General features: G+C 39.1%; 1 protein-coding gene and 1 long non-coding RNA gene across 2 annotated transcripts in view; one reads left to right on the top strand and one right to left on the bottom strand.

Moving 5' to 3' along the window:
- Nucleotides 1–16,299: 16,299 nt before the first annotated feature.
- Nucleotides 16,300–17,549, bottom strand: LOC126213425 (uncharacterized). The gene is made up of 3 exons (XM_049941166.1): nucleotides 17,317–17,549; nucleotides 16,993–17,136; nucleotides 16,300–16,739 (listed from the first exon to the last, which is right to left on the bottom strand). The coding sequence occupies exons 1-3, from the start codon at nucleotides 17,509–17,511 to the stop codon at nucleotides 16,383–16,385; spliced, it is 696 nt and encodes a 231-aa protein (XP_049797123.1). The 5' UTR covers nucleotides 17,512–17,549; the 3' UTR covers nucleotides 16,300–16,382.
- Nucleotides 17,550–18,163: 614 nt separating this feature from the next.
- LOC126213470 (uncharacterized) overlaps nucleotides 18,164–20,857 on the top strand; it is a 54,735-nt gene continuing 52,041 nt past the window's right edge. Inside the window, exon 1 of the long non-coding RNA XR_007541188.1 lies at nucleotides 18,164–18,496. This is a non-coding gene — a long non-coding RNA (uncharacterized LOC126213470). The remainder of the gene's footprint in view (nucleotides 18,497–20,857) is intronic.

The raw sequence follows: 20,857 nt of genomic DNA, 5'->3' as shown, positions 1-20,857 counted from the left end.
AAACGGGGAAAGAGTATACAGTGCATCTATACATGGGAGATGACATTGAAAGCAATAGTATAGAAAGGGATAAGGATGTAGATGAGGATGAGAGGGGAGATAAGATACTGTGAGAAGAATTTGACAGAGCACTGGAAGGTCTAAGTCAAAACAAGGCCCCAGGAGCAGACGACATTCCATCAAAACTACTGATAGCCTTGGGAGAGCCAGCCATGACAAAACTCTTTCATCTCGTGTGCAAGATGTATGAGACAGGCAAAATACCCTCGGACTTCAAGAAGAATATAATAATTGCAGTTCCAAAGAAAGCAGGGGCTGACAGGTATGAAATTTACCAGACTATCAGTTTAGTAAGTCATGATTACAAAATACTAACACAAATTCTTAGCAAGACAATGGAAAAACTGTTAGAAGCTGACCCTGGGGGAGATCAGTTTGGATTTTGGAGAAATGTAGAAACATGTAAAGCGATGCTGACCCTATGACTCACTTTAGAGGACAGGTTAAGGAAAGATAAACCTATGTTTATAGCATCTGTAGACTTAGAGAAAGCTTTTGACAGTGTTGACTGGAATACTCTCTTTGAAATTCTGAAGGCAGCAATGGTAAAACACAGGAAGTGAAAAGATATTTAGAACTTGTACAGAAACCTGGTGGCAGTTATAAGAATCAAGGGGCATGAAGGGAAGCAGTGGTTGAGAAGGGAATGAGACAGGGTTGTAGCCTATTGCTAATACTATGCAATCTGTACATTGAGCAAGCAGTAAAGCAAACCAAAGAAAAATGTGGAGAAGGAATTAAAGTTCTGGAGGAAAAATAAGAACTTGAGGTTTGACAATGACATTTTAATTGTCAGAGACACCAAAAGACTTGGAAGAGCAATTGAATGGAATGGACAGGATCTTGAAAAGAGGTTACAAGATGAAGATCAACAAAAGCAAGACAACAATAATGGAATGTAGTCCGATTAAATCAGATGATTCTGAGGGAAATGAGACACTTAAAATAGTAGATGAGTTTTGCTATTTTGGCAGCAAAATAAGTGATGATGGCAGAGGTAGAGAGGATATAAAATTTAGACTGGCAATGACAAGAAAAGCATTTCTGGAGAAGATAAATTTGTTAACACTGAGTATAGATTTAAATGTAAGGAAGTCTTTTCTGAAAGTATCTGTATGGAGTGTAGCCATGTATGGGTGAAACATGGATGATAAACTGTTTCGACAAGAAAAGAATAGAAGCTTTTAAAATGTGGCGCTTCAGATGAATGCTGAAGATTAGATAGGCAGATCATGTAACTAATGAGGATGTACTGAACAGAATTAGGGAGCAAAGAAATTCGTGGCACAACATGACTAGAAGAAGAAATCAGGTGATAGAACACATTTTGAGATATCAAGGCATCACTAATTTAGTACTGGAGAGAAGGATGTGTGTTGCAGATGAGAAAAAGGCTTCCACAGGATAGAGTAGCGTGGAGAGCTGCATCAAACCAGTCTTTGGACCGATGACCACAACGACGACAGGGCAAGTGAGTTCAACATTGAGTTCTGCAGTGACTTTTGCAAACGTTATCCTCTTATTTGTCATTGCAATCATCTTCAGTGACCATCTGTCATGATCATTCAACCACACTTTCATCTGTGTTGTGACTTAGTGAATGTTTTTCCACGTTCTCTATATGTGGTACAAATTTTGGATCAGTTATGAAAGCCCTCATTCAAATGTACCGAGCTCTGACATGCGCTCACAACTACACAGAACACAGTTCCAACCATGACTGATATTCGCGATGTATTGAGGACATTACACACATTTCGTTCACGGTCAAATACAACATCGCTACCTGCAAACTCGGACAGCATCTACATTTACGTTAAAGCACACATTTCTCGCGATGTTCCCATATTTTTGTCCACCCCCTATGATGATCAGCTCATAGGTAATTTTTTGACAGTTAATATATCACATGCTAAGACTTCACATAATCTGAGTGATTTAACAGAAATTTTCAAGTGACAACACGGGAAACCACCGTAGTAAATTTACACTATAATCGCTCAACAATAATTAACTCCTGATTTGCATGCAATGTCTGTGTCTAGCTGTGTGTAATACAAATTATGAAATGGTAAAATACTTTCTTACTTGAATAATCAACAAAGTAACAGGTTATTAAAAAAAAAAAAATAATGCATTTATCAAATCAGAAAAATTGGAGCTACAAAACCATGGCACCAAGTCTTTGAAAGAATTTTACTTAAAGATTGGAACATTCAGGAAGACGAAAATTTTGAATACAAATAACTTTTGAAGCCAAATTTAAAAGAATGCAAAATCCACAAGAGTGGTGAAGTTTTACAGAAGTTCGAAATTCAGTGTGAGATGCTTTTAATAGTTTCTACAATGAAAGTCGTCTCAAAATCTGCCAGAAAACCTGAAGAGACTCTGGTCATATACAAAGTACACCAGAGGCAAGACGGAAACAACACCTTCACTGCACGACAGCAGTGGTTATGTTAATGACAGCAGCGCCACTAAAGCGGAGTTACCTACAAACAGTTTTCCAAAATTCCCTCACAAAAGAAGATGAAATAAATATTCTAGATTTCAAATCAACAACAACTGTCAACATGAGTAACTTAGAAGTAGATACCTTTAGTGTAGTGAAGCAACTTAAAACACTTAAGAAAGTCAGGGCTTCTGGTTCAAATTGTATATCAGTCTGGTTCCTTTCAGAGTATGCTGACACAATAGCTCCATACGTAGCAACTGTATACAACTGCTCACTCATAGACAGATACATACCCAAAGAATGGGAAGTTGCACAAATCACACCAATACCCAAGAAAGGAAATTTGAGTAATCCACTGAATTACAGACCTAGTATGGTTTTGGAACATATACTGTACTTGAACATTGTGAATCACCTTGAAGAAAACGATTTATTGACAAACAGCAAACATGGATTCAGAAAATATTGTTCTTATGAAACACAACTCTCTCTTTATTCTCATGGAGTAATGAGTGCTATCGACTATTGCTTCTGCAGTAGTATTCTGACCTGTTTTGTGTACCATGGGGGATCAGTACCATGATTCCATATTTTTAGATTTGCAGGAGGCTTTTGACACCATACTTCACAATCAACTTCTAATTAAATTGCAAGCTCCTATTTAAAAACTTGTGTTTGTTTACTGTTCCCTTCTTGTATATATACAAATGTGTGTTGATGACAAGAGCTAGACTTTGTGACCTGCTAACTCCGACTGCTGGCAACTGTGGGTCCCTCCATATAGAACAAGTTAGAACATCGCGCCTCAAAGGTATGTGATCCACTTTGGTGTCATTCTTTATAATGCACTGTCAACACACGTAAAGAAGTTGGAGAAGGAGACAGTTTTTAGATCAGAGTTAAAATCACTTCTTGTTGAGAAGTGTTTCTACAATGTAAATGAATATGCTAGCTTACAATGGAAAATCTAGGATGGAATGTGACAATATTATTGTACCGGGTGATCAAAAAGTCAGTATAAATTTGGAAACTTAATAAACCACGAATAATGTAGATAGAGAGGTAAAAATTGACACACATGCTTGGAATGACATGGGGTTTTACTACGAAAAAAAAAAGAACAAGTTTCACAAAATGTCCAACTCTGTACAGCAAAATGTCAGTGACTGCGCATGACAATCGTGTATAAAAGGATCTGTAATGAGAGAGAGAATCAGATGCGCCAGCAGTCGCAGCATGTTGACGTTACCTGAAAAGGCGCTTTTAATGAAGGTGTATTATCAGAATGGGGAATGTGTTAGTTCAGCGTTACAATCCTATCACCATAGGAAGGGGATTCACACAGGTAAAGGTCCGTTGACAAATGCAGCTGTGGCGAGAATGATTTCGAAGTTCGAAGCCACGGGTTGTTTAGATGATAGACCCCGAGCACAAGGCATAATGCTGATGAGACAGTTCAGGAAGAAATGGAGACTGTAGCGGGTTTGTCTATGCACGGGGAAGTCAGCGCTCGTGCAGTCGCACTGGCATTCCGTACACTACTGTTTGGTTGGCACTGAGGTGTACCCTCCGATGCTATCCGTACAAAATCCATCAGCATCATGAACTGTTACATGGCGATATAGTGAAGTGGAGGGCATTTGCGATGTGGCCGTTTCAAAAGATGGCGGAAGATGACGATTGGTTGAGTAACATGTTTTGGACCGATGAAGCTCATTTCACGCTCCGAGGGTCTGCCAACGGCCACAACTGCAGAATCTGGGCTACCGAAAATCCTAGAACTGTCGTGGAAACTCCATTGCATGATGAGAAAGTCACGGTATGGGTTGGATTTACCACATCTACTGTTATCGGGCCTTTTTTCTTTGAGGAAATGCGTGATTCTGGTTTTGTAACTGCTACCGTGACGGGTGAGAGGTACGCCGATATGTTACAGAATTGCATCATCCCCAGCCTGGCTTATAAACGCCTGGTGGAATGTATGATGTTCATGCAGGACAGCGCTCCACCGCATATTGCTAGACGCGTGAAAGATCTCTTGCGCGCGTCGTTTGGTGTTGATCGTGTGCTCAGCCGCCACTTTCGTCATGGCCTCCCAGGTCCCCAGACCTCAGTCCGTGCGATTATTGGCTTTGGGGTTTCCTGAAGTCGCCAGTGTATAGTGATCGACCGACATCTCTAGGGATGCTGAAAGACAACATCCGATGCCAATGCCTCTCCATAACTCCGGACATGCTTTACAGTGCTGTTCACAACATTATTCCTCGACTACAGCTATTGTTGAGGAATGATGGTGGACATATTGAGAATTTCCTGTAAAGAACATCATCTTTGCTTTGTCTGACTTTGTTATGCTCATTTTTGCTATTCTGATCAGATGAAGCACCATCTGTCAGACATTTTTTGAACTTTTGTATTTTTTTGGTTCTAATAAAACCCCATGTCATTCCAAGCATGTGTGTCAATTTGTACCTCTGTATCTACATTATTCTGTGATTCATTCAGTTTTCAAATTTATACTGACTTTTTGATCACCCGATATGTTAGCTTATAGGTTTACTAAGGCTTCATTCATTGGTGAGTGTTTTTGGTTCTGTTAACTGATGAACCATCAGTGCTGTGTTTGTCTTTACAAAGAGTGTTTCTGTTGTTGGTCTTTTGTTTCCTCTGTTTCAGATGCAGTGTGATACATCTCTGCTGAGAAAGGGTCTGGTGCTAACCTATGTGTTGTGTTTTACCTACATCATTGATTGACTTACTATACATTTTGTACTTTTATTGTGTCATGTACTTATGAGGCAAATAAGTTTTGCTTAGATTTATGGCTTTCTGATTATTGTACTCTGTTTATGGAGTTACCAAAGACAATAGAACCTTGCTCAAAAAAAAACCTACACCAAATGCCAGTTCAGCAAAGAAAATATGAACTTATTCCATCGTAGATTAAATACGATGGAGTGAGCTATAGATCACAGTATTTCATGTTCTGAAAATTTTGCTACTTTCTTGGAAAACTTCCTACATGTTTTCAGTGAAACTTTCCCCCTTCCTGAACATCATAACAAAGTAGGAAATAAAGTAAAGTGGATTACTGAAGGAATAAAAATCTCTAGTGCAAGAAAAAAGACAGCTACATAGGGAACTAAAATATAACAAAAGTCCCGACTTTGCTATGTATGTAAAAAATTACAAGAATATTTTTAAAAAAGTTGTAAAGGCAGCAAAGGAACTGGAAAATAATAGATTTATTTTGGATAGTGAAAACAAATCAAAGGCATTATGGTCAGTGATCAAAGCTGAAACAAGTGCCACGGCTACAGAGGCCATGATATTTCTGAAATCAAGATAGAGGATAAATCCTGCTCAAATTTCTGAATTACTTAATGAATTCCTTATAAATGTAAACAAATCAAACATCAATGCAGAAGATCGCCATGGTAAGTTGAATTTCTTCAACAGTAAACAATTTGAAGGTGAACTTCTCAGCGCATTTACCAAAACTACTGTAAAATACATAGAAAATGTGATACTATCACTAAAAAGTAAAACATCAGCAGGATGGGATAGGATATCGACAAAAGTGTTAAAAACAGTCTCTAAAATAATTGCACAGCCACTATCTAATAGTTAACCAATCCTTTCAAGAAGGTTATTTTCCAGACACAATGAAGTACGCAGTAGTTTCGCCACTATTCAAAAAAGGCACAACATAACATATGAGAAACTATCATTCACTCTGTCTTCTTCTATCACTATAAAAAATATTTGAAAAGGTAGTCACCTTACAAATTCATAATTTCAAAGAAAAATTTAAAATAATCTCAAAAAAATCAGTATGGATTTCAAAAAGGCAAAACCACAGTATCTGCTATAAACCATTTTGTAGATAAAATTAGCTCATCTTTAGACTGGTCACTGCATGCCATATGAATTTTTTGTGTCCTATCACAGGCTCCTCTGTAAATGGAAAAATTTTACAATGGTTTGTCCTATCTAACCAACAGAAGACAAAGACAGGTTTTATCATCAGGGAGGAACTTACACTTCAAAATGGAAAACCATTTCACATGGAGTACCACAAGGTTCTGGCTTAGGTTCCATTCTGTTTCTGTTTTACATAAATGATCTGCCACTTAATATTGAGTGTCACTCATCAATCCCTCAAGAACAGCATTCTAACATTCTTTCATCCGAGCTATTCCAAGAGTTTTACCAAGAGAAGGCATTTCAGGTATATGGAATAAGACATGGTATAGATCAGTAGTAAGTGTTAGCTGTCATAAATTACTACTGTAAATTCACAATTAATAATCATCACAATGTACAGATTCCCTTCACCGACAGGCTCTGCTCGAAACACAAGCCTTTCCATCTTCTCTGATTTCCCAGCTGCTCTGTACACGTCTTTGCCACTCTTCCCAATGTTTTTTCCATTCTTTTCACCCACTTATTCATTTATTTGTTCATCCGTAGGCTATTTGGTACACTACTATCAGACAAGTCAGAAACAAACAGAAATGTATGCATATAAAACATTTTCAAAATAGGATAGGAGAAGATGAGGATAGGGCAGGAAGTCAGTCATGGCCTAATCAAAGGAGCCATCCCAGCATTCACCTTTGTGACTAGGGGAAACCACAGAAAGCTGAGATTAGGATGGCCAAATGCGTAACAAACCCCAGTCCTCCCTCCTGATTGTAAATCCGGTATGTTAAGACTGGAGTAGGCACCTCGCTCAGTAAATGTTTTAAAGGTAATAACAAAATACGTCGTCTACACTGTGAGTGCAACGTGCACAATAAGTAAATATATAAAGAGAAATGTTGGAAATAAAACATTACTGAAAAAGTGCAAACATATGAACAATAGAAACGAATAGAAGTTTATTGTCTCATAACAAACAATTTCAAGTCTTTGAGTTAATGTAGAGAAGACTCATCAAAACACAAAAACTGGTTTAAAGTTTTCCTTATAATGTCAGAAATATAATACACTGTACTGAATAATTAACTAAATAAGCAATTAATAATTTTTCATGAAAAGTAACAAACTTTTAAAAACTAACAGTCCTAAGTACTTGCTCTTCCTGCTCAAATTTTCAGGTTGTCATTCATGAATTCTTCTAGTGAATAGTAACATTTCTGCACTAGTCTCTCATATAAGGGTTTTCTCAGTATTTCAAAGTTTACGCTGAGCAATTATCTTCCTTTCTCTTTGTTATAAATTTTCATACTGGTACCCTACAATGTGGAGTTTCAGCATGAAGTTTTAAATGGTGGGTGGGCAGCATTAAATTATTCTCATTTCTGGTGTCGTAATCATGTTGAATACGATTTGTTACAAATAAATCAGGGTTACTGTGTACAAAGATAATCAGCTCATAGATGTATAGTGAGGGAACACATAATATACTCAGATTTTTTAGGAGTGGATGACATGATTTTCTTCATCCTACATTGTGCATATTTCTAATGATGGTTTTTTGAAGTTTTAATATTCGACACATATGGTTTGAGTTATCCCAAAGTACAAATCCATACCTCATTGCTGACTCAAAGAAGCTGCAGTATACTACTTTTCTTATGACCATACTGGTAGCATTGTACAATATATTGCAAATGCTAGGCTATTTAGTTTATTTGCAAGGTACTGTATATATGAGCCCCATGATAGATTTTTATCCAGTTGTATTCCTAGGAGTTTCATACAGATAGCTTCCTGCAAATCCTGGTTTCTGTGACTGACCTGAATATTATTTAATTTTGCTTGTTTTGTTTTAAACTGCATTAACTGAGTGTTTTACATGTTTAATTTTAACCTGATTAAATCAAACCAGGTATCTAGTTTTCCTAATGTATTTCATACAGTTTGGGGAATTTGGTCAGTACTTTCACTTTCAATGATTACAGATGTGTCACCTGCAAATAAAACCAATCACTTTGCAACTTCATTCAGGGCTTACGCAACAAATACCACATAAAAAAAAAGCTCCGGGTTTGAGTCCGAACATTAAACTCAGCTTTATTGCAGCAAAGTTTCAATATAGAGTACGGTGCAGAATGAAAAATTTATTCTTAAGACAAGTGCATTTAATTAATATCCATCCTCCTGTTGCTCTTAGTCTGCCAAGATATACAGGTGAGCCTTTATGAAGTTTGGAAAATAGGAGCAAGCTATTAGCAGACTAAGTTTTTGTTTTTTTGGGCCATGAGACATGTTGCAATGACTTAGCTATATGGTATTTTAATTGGTCCAGATTTATCATACAGCACAAATTCTACAGGTGATAATGACAGATAAGGGAGCTACTTGGAAAAGGTGAAGGGTCAATTTCAAGTATACTGCTGACTCAGTTTTTCAGATAGCTCAGGATCATAGTTGAATGTTTTCTTTTATTTATTTATTTATCCTTTGACAAAGTACATTGTATTGATCAAGATATATTTTCATTTCATGCACCGACAGGTACATAGTTTCTACTGTCTACCGTTAAACAGAAATATAATTTATTACAAAATTATTCTACGGCTATTGCACATTAAATTAGATTTTGTACAATTTTTCTTTTGATATAATAATGGCATCGCAATTGTTTTGAACTGTAGTGCACATAAAGTCATTAACACTGTAATAACAGTTTCATATTAGAAATTTTTTGAAAATATTTTTATTGTTTATTTCTCTCAAGAACTGAGTTTTTCAAGGGCTTTTGGACCAGTGTATGATGGCTTTCTTGTGTTTTGTGGTGTTGTGTGTAGGCTCATGGAAGAGGTTCCATTTTCTTGTGTCATGGTTGTGTTGTGTGTTGTTATCTCTAGTATCAGGAGAATATTTGAATTTTGTCCAACAGAAGAGTTTGTATAGGTATATACTGGGTAACGTTAGTATATTGAGAGCTTTAAATGCTAGTTTACATGAATCTTTCCATTTAAGGTTGGCTATCATTCTTATGGCTCTTTTTTGTAATTACATACTTTATTAATGTTTGTTTTTGAGGTACCTCCCCACAAAATTATGGCATAACTTAATGTCATATGAATTAATGCACAGTATATTGTTTTCATAATGCCTGTATCTTTTAGGTAGCTGAGTTTGCGCAGAACATATAGGTTTGCACTGAATTTCCCCCTTATACATTCTACATGCTTATCCAGTTTACATTTTCATCAATAATAATAAGGAATTTTGTATATTTGGTGTTCTCTGCTATACACTCATCTATGCATACATTGATATCTTCACTGTGTGCAGGTTTAATTCAGTAAATCTTTGGATGGCATTATTTAGTTCTACATTGGCTTTTATTTCTAGCTTTTCTGTGTCTTTATCCTTGAACAGAAGAGTTGTGTCATCTGCATAGGTGCCTATACTACCATACCTAATCATATTTGGGATGTGATTTGTGTATAGAATGAAGAGTATTGGCCCAAGAATGGAGCCTTGTGGCACAGAGAAGTGTAAAATTCTTGCTTTAGATCTTATTTTTTCACCAGTAGTTTTTGTAATTTCACTATATTGGCCCCGTTTGTCAGGTATGAGAGAATCCAGTCTCCTGCATTTCCTCTTATGCCATATACTCCTAATATTTCCACTATAGTTTTGTGGTCTACAGTCGAATGCCTTTGTTAGATCCATAAATACTCCTACACATTTATTTTTAGAGTCCAAGTTTGTTATGACATTTTCGATGAGATCTATTACTTCATCTATCGTGCATTTATCTTTCTGGAATATGGCAGGAGTAGAGTATGGAGCTGATGCAAGGAGCACAGCAGCACCTTCACAATCCAAGGCATCACCAATCAAAAATGGTGTGTGAATCAAAGAATATTATACTATAGGGACTTACCGAATAAGGCAGTGTGGTTACTAGGATACTGACCTCATTTAGAAGTTGCTCTCTCCAGCCATCCTGATTTGGGTTTTTCCAGATTACTAAGGCAAATGCCACATTGGTTCCTCAATCGAGGCCATGGCTAACCACCTGTCCTACCCTAATAATGTATATTATCTATGCTGTGTGTCGTATATTTTGCCCAGCTGACTTGCACTGTATTACCTTGACATCATTGTGAGACAGTCTTTGGATGAATGAAGAAAAATAAATAAATGCATAAATGAATAGTAGTAAATTGCATAAAAAATCAACTGTGCACTATGGAATTAATTATTGTCCTACTATTTGAATTATTTAATTGTAGTGTACTGTACAAAAAGCCAACGGCCTTGCCGCAGACGTAACACCGGTTCCCGTCAGACCACTGTAGGTAAGCACTGTCGGGTTTGGCTAGCACTCGGATGAGTCACTGCTCGGGTCTGCTGAGTGCTGTTGGCAAGCAGTGTGCACTCAGCCCTTGTGGGGCCAATTGGGGAACTACGAGGTGCATTCAAGTTCTAAGGCCTCCGATTTTTTTTCTAATTAACTACTCACCCGAAATCGATGAAACTGGCATTACTTCTCGACGTAATCGCCCTGCAGACATACATATTTTTCACAACGCTGACGCCACGATTCCATGGCAGCGGCGAAGGCTTCTTTAGGAGTCTGTTTTGACCACTGGAAAATCGCTGAGGCAATAGCAGCACGGCTGTTGAATGTGCGGCCACGGAGAGTGTCTTTCATTGTTGGAAAAAGCCAAAAGTCACTAGGAGCCAGGTCAGGTGAGTAGGGAGCATGAGGAATCACTTCAAAGTTGTTATCACGAAGAAACTGTTGCGTAATGTTAGCTCAATGTGCGGGTGCGTTGTCTTGGTGAAACAGCACACGCGCAGCCCTTCCCGGACGTTTTTGTTGCAATGCAGGAAGGAATTTGTTCTTCAAAACATTTTCGTAGGATGCACCTGTTACCGTAGTGCCCTTTCGAATGCAATGGGTAAGGATTACGCCCTCGCTGTCCCAGAACACGGACACCATCATTTTTTCAGCACTGGCGGTTACCCAAAATTTTTTGGGTTGCGGTGAATCTGTGTGCTTCCATTGAGCTGACTGGCGCTTTGTTTCTGGATTGAAAAATGGCATCCACGTCTCATCCATTGCCACAACCGACGAAAAGAAAGTCCCATTCGTGCTGTCGTTGCGTGTCAATATTGCTCGGCAACATGCCACACGGGCAGCCGTGTGGTCGTCCGTCAGCATTCGTGGCACCCACCTGGATGACACTTTCTGCATTTTCAGGTCGTCGTGCAGGATTGTGTGCACAGAACCCACAGAAATGCCAATTCTGGAGGTGATCTGTTCGACAGTCATTCGGCGATCCCCCAAAACAATTCTCTCCACTTTCTCGATCGTGTCGTCAGACCGGCTTGTGCGAGCCCGAGGTTGTTTCGGTTTGTCGTCACATGATGTTCTGCCTTCATTAAACTGTCACACCCACGAACGTACTTTCGACACATCCATAACTCCATCACCACATGTCTCCTTCAACTGTCGATGAATTTCAATTGGTTTCACACCGCGCAAATTCAGAAAACGAATGATTGCACGCTGTTCAAGTAAGGAAAACGTCGCCATTTTAAGTATTTAAAAAAGTTCTCATTCTCGCCTGGCGGTAAAATTCCATCTGCCGTACGGTGCTGCCATCTCTGGGACGTATTGACAATGAACGCGGCCTCATTTTAAAACAATGCGCATGTTTCTATCTCTTTCCAGACCAGAGAAAAAAAAATCGGAGGCCTTAGAACTTGAATGCACCTCGTACTTGATGGAGAAGTAGTGATATCGGTCACGGAAACTGACAGTGGCCCGGGAGAGTCCCTCTGTATCTGCACCTGGTGACACCTAAGGGCTGAGGATTACTTGTCAGCCAGCTGATACTGTTGGGCCCTCAAGGGCTATTAGCATGGTGTTTGTTTATTTTTTATATTGTACAAAATAATGCTGTAATACATCTTTTGTTAACACTGCCCATGCATGTGAAACTGCATGTTGTGGGCAGAAAATAAATCTGAAATTTGAGTAGCAGTCCAGCACATAACTGAGGATTCAGGGAAGAATGTGTTGACTCTTGATGGTGTCATTTAAATTAATGTGTGTTATATGCTGGTTAAATTCAAAGATAAAAACCTTAATACAACAATAAAAAATCATACATATATTGTGATATAGTCAATGCCCACACCGTGGCGCCTGCAGCTGCGTGGCCACGGTCTTTACGTCATACAGCCAACGGCCTAGCATGCCCCGTTTATGCGCAGCTCTGCACAGCTGTACAGCGCGGGCCTCACACACTGGGTACCTCCGCACTGTCACGGCAACCTCGGCCGGCGTCTTCTCGAGAGGCAGTTATGTGAGGCCGCGCTGCCAATCGTAACAGGACATGACAAGCAGACTCGGTTACGGCAGGCACAATCCTCCGCCACTCACCCTATATAGCCACATACGCTGCAACGCCTGGCAGTCTCGTGTCGGGCTACCTACTTGCTACATCGTCGTCGCACCCAGGAACGAAGCTACACTGTGCTACGACTGTTTACTGTACCGGACTTGGACTCTGCAGCCCAGTCGCTGCTCTTGATCGAGCACCAAGTTGTGTTAGTATTGTGGAACTGTTGGCAATAAACAGAATTTGGAACTCACGCCAATCGTTATTCGTTGTTTCTCCAATTACAGATACAACATATATACCGAGCGACGTGGCGCAGTGGTTAGCACACTGGACTCGCATTCGGGAGGACGATGGCTCAATCCCGTGTCCGGCCAGCCTGATTTAGGTTTTCTGTGATTTCCCTAAAACGCTCCAGGCAAATACCGGGATGGTTCCTTTTAAAGGGCACGGCCGAATTCCTTCCCCGTCCTTCTCTAATCCGGTGACCTCGATGTTTGGCCTCTTCCCCCAAACAACCCAACCAACCATACCTTTAACAGACAGTGTATCCTAGAAGTACAAAATATGGAACAAGCCTACTTGTTACCATTATATGTTCAATTTGAAAACACAACAGACAGTGCCATTTGTCTAATCATAACATTGAGGATTACAATTTTCTTCTGCTGGCCTCTTCAATTTTTAGCTGTTAAGAAGTATTTTTGAAAAAGATCCTCCAGTAATGAATCAAAATCTTTACAGATGCTGCTAGTACTTAGCCGTATGGAAATATACTTGTCAACTGTTGATCTATAGTGACAATAATTCCCCATGTTTGTGTGAGCTGTATTAGGAGAAGCTGGGGTTAACTGGACCTATTTTTTGTTCCCTTGAAACCTTACTTAAAGAGTGGGTCTTTTTAAAACTTTTATTCCTGAATCTGGAAGATAACATGTACAAAAACTACAGGCATATTCACTTTTGCATTATCTAACATAGAGTTTACACAATTGGGGAAGAACTTTGACTCTACTTTTGGACCATTTAACAACAGTGGCTGCATTAAATGGGCCTTATGTCAGGGTTAACTGGATCTCTCAGTTAGATAAATGAATTACAGGACCGTAAATACAAAAATTTATTGCAACAACATTAGTAACAAAGCTCAACACACTTTTTTGAGTATATTGATGGAAAAAAATCGTGGAAATAACAAAACTACCACACAATGAATTTAGCGATATCAGTCTAGAACCAGATCACCTTTTCACAGTGAGCTCTGGTTCCATGCATTTGATTGCGTAGCTTGTCAATTATTTAATTCAAAGCAACAAAGGCATCATCTTCTTCTGCAGCTTCAGATTTTGTAGTAGAAACAACTCTAGTAAAACATTTTACTTCTTAGCTATAACTGTACATTTTAAAGGTTTGAGCACCATAATAGTGATCACCTGTGGTAGTTTTCCCTTCTGCTTCAACTACAATGAAGCCCCCCCCCCTGTCTTAACTGTTTCATGATTTTCATTAACACTTGTGTATAAGCCAGTATCAGAGAAATCAATGTACTGGACATAATCAGCATATTGAGAGTTGCTGCTGGTCTCTTCCAATATTTGGTGTTTGACTGAAGGTTTTACATACTTGAATTATATTTTTTTGGTAACTGCTTTGATCTTCTGTTTTTGCTGCTGCATCTAATTGGCATTCTGGTAAGGACAGGTGATCAGGTATGCTCGCATCTTCTGCCAGTGTGCCATTGGCTGTTTACTGCTGAATTGATACAGGTCTGGCCGTTGCATTTGATGACAAAAAAAGTTTTGGCCAGTATATATATATGAATTGAAAGGTTCATACCCCTAACACTAAAGCCTCTCAAGATGTCGGAGACAGTAAAAGCCAAAGAATATGCAACCTCTACAAGGCTGCAATGCCTTATATACTGGCTGATCAAAAAGTCGGTATAAATTTGAAAACTGAATAAATCACTGAATAATGTACATATAGAGGTACAAATTGACACAGGTGCTTGGAATGACATGGGATTGTATTGGAACCAAAGAAATACAAAGGTTCAAAAAATGTCCGACAGATGGCTTCAACTGATCAGAATAGCAATAATTAGCATAACAAAGTAAGACAAAGCAAAGATGATGTTCTTTACAGGAAATGCTCAATATGTCCACCATCATTCCTCAACAATAGCTGTAGTCGAGGAATAATGTTGTGAACAGAACTCTAAAACATGTCGGGACTTATGGTGAGGCATTGGCGTTGGATGTTGTCTTTCAGCATCCCTAGAGATGTCGGTCGATCACGATACACTTGCGACTTCAGGTAACCCCAAAGCCAATAATCGCACGGACTGAGGTCTGGGGACCTGGGATGCCAAGCATGACGAAAGTGGCGGCTGAGCACACCATCATCACCAAACGACGTGCACAATAGATCTTTCACGCGTCTAGCAATATGGGGTGGAGCGCCATCCTGCATAAACATCATACATTCCAGCAGGTGTTTATCAGCCAGGCTGGGGATGATGCGATTCTGTAACATATCGGCATACCTCTCACCCATCACGGTAGCAATTTTGCTGTCCAGCGCCATCTGGGTTCTAATAAAACCACATGTCATTCTACACGTGTGTCAGTTTTTACCTCTCCATCTACATTATTCCGTGGTTTATTAAGTTTTCAAATTATACTGATTTTATGATCACCCGGTATTAATTCTGAGGGCACTGGCAGGTAGCTCTTTGAAATTACTTATTATATTCATTCATCAGCAGCTTTCTGGGGTTAACTGAAACTATTCCATCAAATCCCAAACTTTATTGGTCCAGTTAACGCCCCCCCCCCCCCCCCCCTTAACTTTATCGAGAATCTTCAAAGTAGTGAGAAAATTGCTCCATGTGCAGCTTATATTTCATGGAGTATCATAAAACAATAAACACTGGATTTAATCAAAGAAACGAAATTGTGTACTATTGGTAATTACAATTTTTGGAGAATTGGATAGATGCGAGAAAATTACTCTTACCACTGGATTTCACACACACACACACACACACACACACACACACACACATTTTAGCTAGCAGGCAAGCCACGTACGTTCAAATAGTACTTCAAACGCATGGAAACAACTTTATAGTACGAAAAAAATAATTTTCGCTCTTTAATTGTTAATTAATGTAACAATTCAATTAACTCCAAGGTTCAGTTAATACCTATCTCCCCTGCTATTTTTGTGCAATTAGCTACAATGTTAGCCAGAGGTCTGTGTGTGCGAATGTGTATTACACTTTTTAGAATTATTGGTTACGTGAGAATTGTTGGTTACGCATTACATGAGAAAGACAGCTTTATTTATTTACCAGCAGCGAATTTGAAGATTACTACAATACGACCTTAATACCTGACAGTTGCGGGAACTGTTCTATTTTAAAACATCCTGTGGCCTAAGATACTATGGTCACACACTTAATTTTGTGTCTTAGAATTTAATGCAGGAGATGAGGATCCATAGTTTGGTGTTCTGCGGTGGTGATGGACACACATTCGGACTCAGGAAGTGCTAGCGCTCGTGTAGGACTCTTCATCGGCGTCAGCTGCACGGATTATAGCTTTCCTAATTTCATTTTTCAGCTTTCTTCTAACACTATCAGAGCGCAGTGAGCGTAATTCAGAGGCTACATACTCTCCAAAAATCTCATATTCGTCAGGTACCCCTTTCGCTAACACCTTGAGTGCAGCTCTTGCCACCAGGTCGTCGCTTTCTTCATGTTTCCTTTTCCTTGAACTTTTCTCCCGGGTCGGCTCTTCAACAATGCCCTGTATCTCTGTTACGTCCTCGGTAATCTGTTCCGAAGTGCCAGTGCTTTCGACTTTCCATAATATTACAGGCTGTGAACGTGTCTCCGCCTGAAATTGATTATCATAGTTATGGATGAAAGGAAATGCATTGCAGCGATACTTTGGATTGATTCGATACAACAAATAATACCGGTATGTTGTATCCGGTACCCGACGATGTTGAAGAAACACAATTTTTTTCATTCAGACATAAGAAACGTGAGAGATAAAACTCACAGCTATTACCTTAAATTTAAATTTCATGACAGTACTAACATATCGAAATTTGACACTAAATTTTGAAGAAAAGATTTCCACATACCAAATTGCTTTGTTTGGAAACACAGGCAGCCAAACCTGGAATTACAAACTTCAGCGCATCGAAATAAGGCCAACTGCTTTTGCAATTGTCACCTGCCCCGCTTCCGCTTCTTCTCTGCTTAATTTTCTTCAGCTCTTGTGATACCTTAAAGGATGACAGACTACTGCCAATATTTTCTTTCTGGGTTTACTATTCTCCCAATCATTCATACCACACATTAACAATGCCAGTGACAGTTATTTAATACTGGTATTATATAACCAGTCTTAATTATACCATACATTTACTTCTAAGGTAATTTCTGCTAACATTTAATTTTCGTACCTGATTTCTTAAATTGTGAAGTTTCCTCTTAACTTCTTCTTGCGAACACGAAAACTTCAGTCCTATTTCTTCGAAAACCTTATGTTTCTTTGTCCTATCTCTATAACCGGAAAATTTTATGTTCCACAAGCATTCGTTTGCTTCGTAAAGTTTTATTAGTTCCATAATTTCTTCACGTGACCATTGTTTTCGCATATTGTACCTCACTACTGTCAGATAGCGACTCTCGGATCATGAACACTTCTCGTATTTGGCGAGCTGCTGTCAGACAGTGTATGAGCACCCTGGCCACTACAGATCGACTTGCGATTCGGCCGATCTCGGTCAGCTGCGAGTCAAATTGGGCGAGGTTTCCTCGAGAACGTCTCTCGAGAGTAACTCGCCGAATTTATCTCAACTCTCAAGCGTCGCTCTCTGGCATATTTACAGATTGCGCTCATATCGTATCTTGGTATTTGCTCGAAAAGTTCTAAACTTGTTATATTACAAATGAGTGCAATTCCCTTTTTTATTTTAGCAAGGCGTTCTTCCTACACTATATAGTGGGTCATTTCCTGTTAATGAACTGTTTGAGTAGTGCGACACATGCTGAATAGTGAATATGTATCTTGTTTCTTCCTTCTCCATTAAAAAGAAATGTTATTCAGAATCTGTTGCAACAGTACTGCATTGCATGTTCCCTCTATGTACAAACATTGCTGCAAAATAGTCAAAACAAACCGATTAAGTTATAGTTTGCGTATGATCTCCAGGATATACGATAATATTCGCAGCTCACACCAACATTAAATTACTCTATCGATAGATCGAAAAACCGCGTTGACGTCACTATAGGTAGCAAACGTGGCGCAGAAGTTTTTGCCGGTTGGCGACGAACCGGCTACAATTTTATAAGTTCTGGTCGTAGCTGTTGTAGTGAGATGATAGTATTGTGGGAACTTAATCATACGACAAGGAGACATGACGCGACGGTAGCTAAAGAAACTGACAGTAATTAAGAGTAAGAAGAATGATCCAAAAAGTCTTAAGACCAAACAACAGCGCTCCATGACGATAAATACCTACATTTTTAAATCGCAGCATACGTTAGTGATTTAACTCGCTCCGAAAATGTTTACGGAGGCTTACAGCTAGTTGGGAAGTGAAGTGCTGAGAGATTACGTTTGGAACTGTCGAAAAAGTTAGTTACATTTAATCTATGGATGATTGTTTCCCCGATGTTTGTAAGGCCCCTTTTACACTATAAAAGTACTTTGTTAGACGTCATTTATAAAATATTTGACGACATACTGAGATATTCTTATCATGAATAAAAATCAGAGCGTCGTCATACCTTTTGTAAAAGAATTGTCAATGATTTTTGACAGTGTAATATGGGCCTAATTAATAGCAGTGAACATACGAAAAATGTCAATTGGTATTGCAGAAAATGTTCTGCTAAACACGTAGCAGAGTAGGAACTGCCATGAAAGTGCATTGTTTGGTTGATGTTAAAAAGTTTATGACTTCGTAAGTACAGTTCCTCAACTCCTGTACATATATCAACACTCGGTGCGATGTTAGCTGCGATGTTAACTGAAGCATTGAAGAAGTTTGGATTCTGCTTTATAGTGCCCCACTTGAAGGATTATCAACTTATCTTTGACCCTTCTAAATTGATTGGGCGTTTATAGTCTGATGTGACACACACACACACACACATTATGGTTGAAGTGTTCAGTTTGAAGACTAGTGTTACGTAACTCTCCATGCATGTCTGTTCTATGCAACCCCTGTCATTGCGTTACTACTACTGCATCCTACACCCATTTAAACCTGGTTATTATGGTCTAGCCTAGTTAAGTGCACTTACGGTGTCGGCGGCTCTCCCGCTGTGTGGTGGAGTTAGCAGTTCGTTTCTGTTAGTCATACCCAATCAAGTGACAGTATACAGTAGCCAGTGAGAATTGCTGAATCTAGTGACTTGTTTCGGTGGAAGATATAAATTAATTACATTTGCTTTCGTCACGGATATTGTGAGATTGTCTGACAGTTCTTGATACGGGTATTATGAATTATGAAGTTGGTTACTCGTTTTCGTCTGTATTTCTTGTATTGTGTTTCTCAGAATATGACAGAATTCCTTTGAGATATTGTTGCGTATTCCAGTGATCATTTGGGTGATGAGTTGGTGAAGTCAATGTATGTGAATGAAGAAAAACTCACTATTGTACTGGGCAGATCTGTTGTGTAACCCAAGGACTAGTTTAGTATGAAATGCTACAGTTTGTTTGTGAGTTGGTGAAGCCAATGAATGTAAGAAAACTGGCATGGTCGACTTCTGCAGCATAGCCCAATAACTGTTTTCAAAATCTTTGTGGGGTAATTTCGAAATGTTCTGATTTCCAAGGTTGTGATTATGCAGGATGCTAAGAGTACTGTTTGCTTCATACGACTACATTCTGCACAGCATATCCCAATATTCTGTCGCACAATTTAATGGTCCACATCAGGAAGTCTTTTATTGATCACTGTTTTGTCATTGGTTCTACTATCTTTTCTAATCATCACACTCATCATTTGTTGTGTTCATTTCTTATCTTTCACTGTGCAAAATATTACCAACTGCAGCATGCAACGGAAAAGCCACAGACACTGTAAGTGTACTTTAACTGTCAAGCCTTGGTCTTTCACTATAGCTCTTACCACATGCACCTCCACCCGTTGCCTAACTGATGATTCCTTCATAGCCGGCCGCGGTGGCCGTGCGGTTCTGGTGCTGCAGTCCGGAACCGCGGGGCTGCTACGGTCGCAGGTTCGAATCCTGCCTCGGGCATGGGTGTGTGTGATGTCCTTAGCTTAGTTAGGTTTAAGTAGTTCTAAGTTCTAGGGGACTTATGACCTAAGATGTTGAGTCCCATAGTGCTCAGAGCCATTTTTTGATTCCTTCATACTCAGGATATGTCTTTTCACCTGAGCCACATAAATTTAATTTCACCCCAGTTTGATTCAGCATCTCTTCATCTGAGCAAACACAATGTTGTACTTACACTGAAATGATGTTCTTATTCTTCCTCCTGGATCTACAGCTCCTGATGGGCCTTGACATGCTGTATGACATCATTTCATTTGTCCCTGCCCAATGTCTTGCATCTCCATCCACTGACAGCAATAATTTTTAGATCATCTTGTACCCCATTCAAGTATCAAAGTCTTGGTCTTCCCCTGCTTCTTTGTCTCATTGCGTTTGTTGCAGCACTAGTTTTGTTCTGTTCCCATGTTCCATATGAAAAATGTGGTTGACCTATTTCTGGTGGTTTACTGTAATGAACTTTATCATCTCAAGATCTTTATGTAATCGGTAAAGTTTAAAATTATGTGGTCTACATTATACCCCATCATCACTGGTTGTCCCATAGATCTTGTGTAATGCCTTTTGTTCAATACGTCCTATTAGCTGTTCACACCGTTGTGTCAGTGCCCATGTCTCTGAGCCATTTGTTAATACTGGGCATGTTAAAGTCTTATACAGCTGATGCTTTGTACTTCTGGATGGATTTCT

The sequence above is a fragment of the Schistocerca nitens genome, chromosome 11, assembly GCF_023898315.1.
Source record: "Schistocerca nitens isolate TAMUIC-IGC-003100 chromosome 11, iqSchNite1.1, whole genome shotgun sequence".
NCBI lineage: Eukaryota > Metazoa > Arthropoda > Insecta > Orthoptera > Acrididae > Schistocerca > Schistocerca nitens.
The sequence above is the reverse complement of the archived record's forward strand: the minus strand, read 5'-3'. Positions and strand labels throughout refer to the sequence as shown.

Bases quoted from the DNA above. Each gene is read 5' to 3' on its own strand.
- LOC126213425 (XM_049941166.1), bottom strand. From the start codon at position 17,511: ATGCGAAAACAATGGTCACGTGAAGAAATTATGGAACTAATAAAACTT. The intron at 17,137-17,316 runs GTACGAAAATTA...TCATCCTTTAAG, and splicing joins TTCACAATTTAAGAAATCAG to GTATCACAAGAGCTGAAGAA. The intron at 16,740-16,992 runs GTATGTGGAAAT...AATCAATTTCAG, and splicing joins TTTCCAAACAAAGCAATTTG to GCGGAGACACGTTCACAGCC.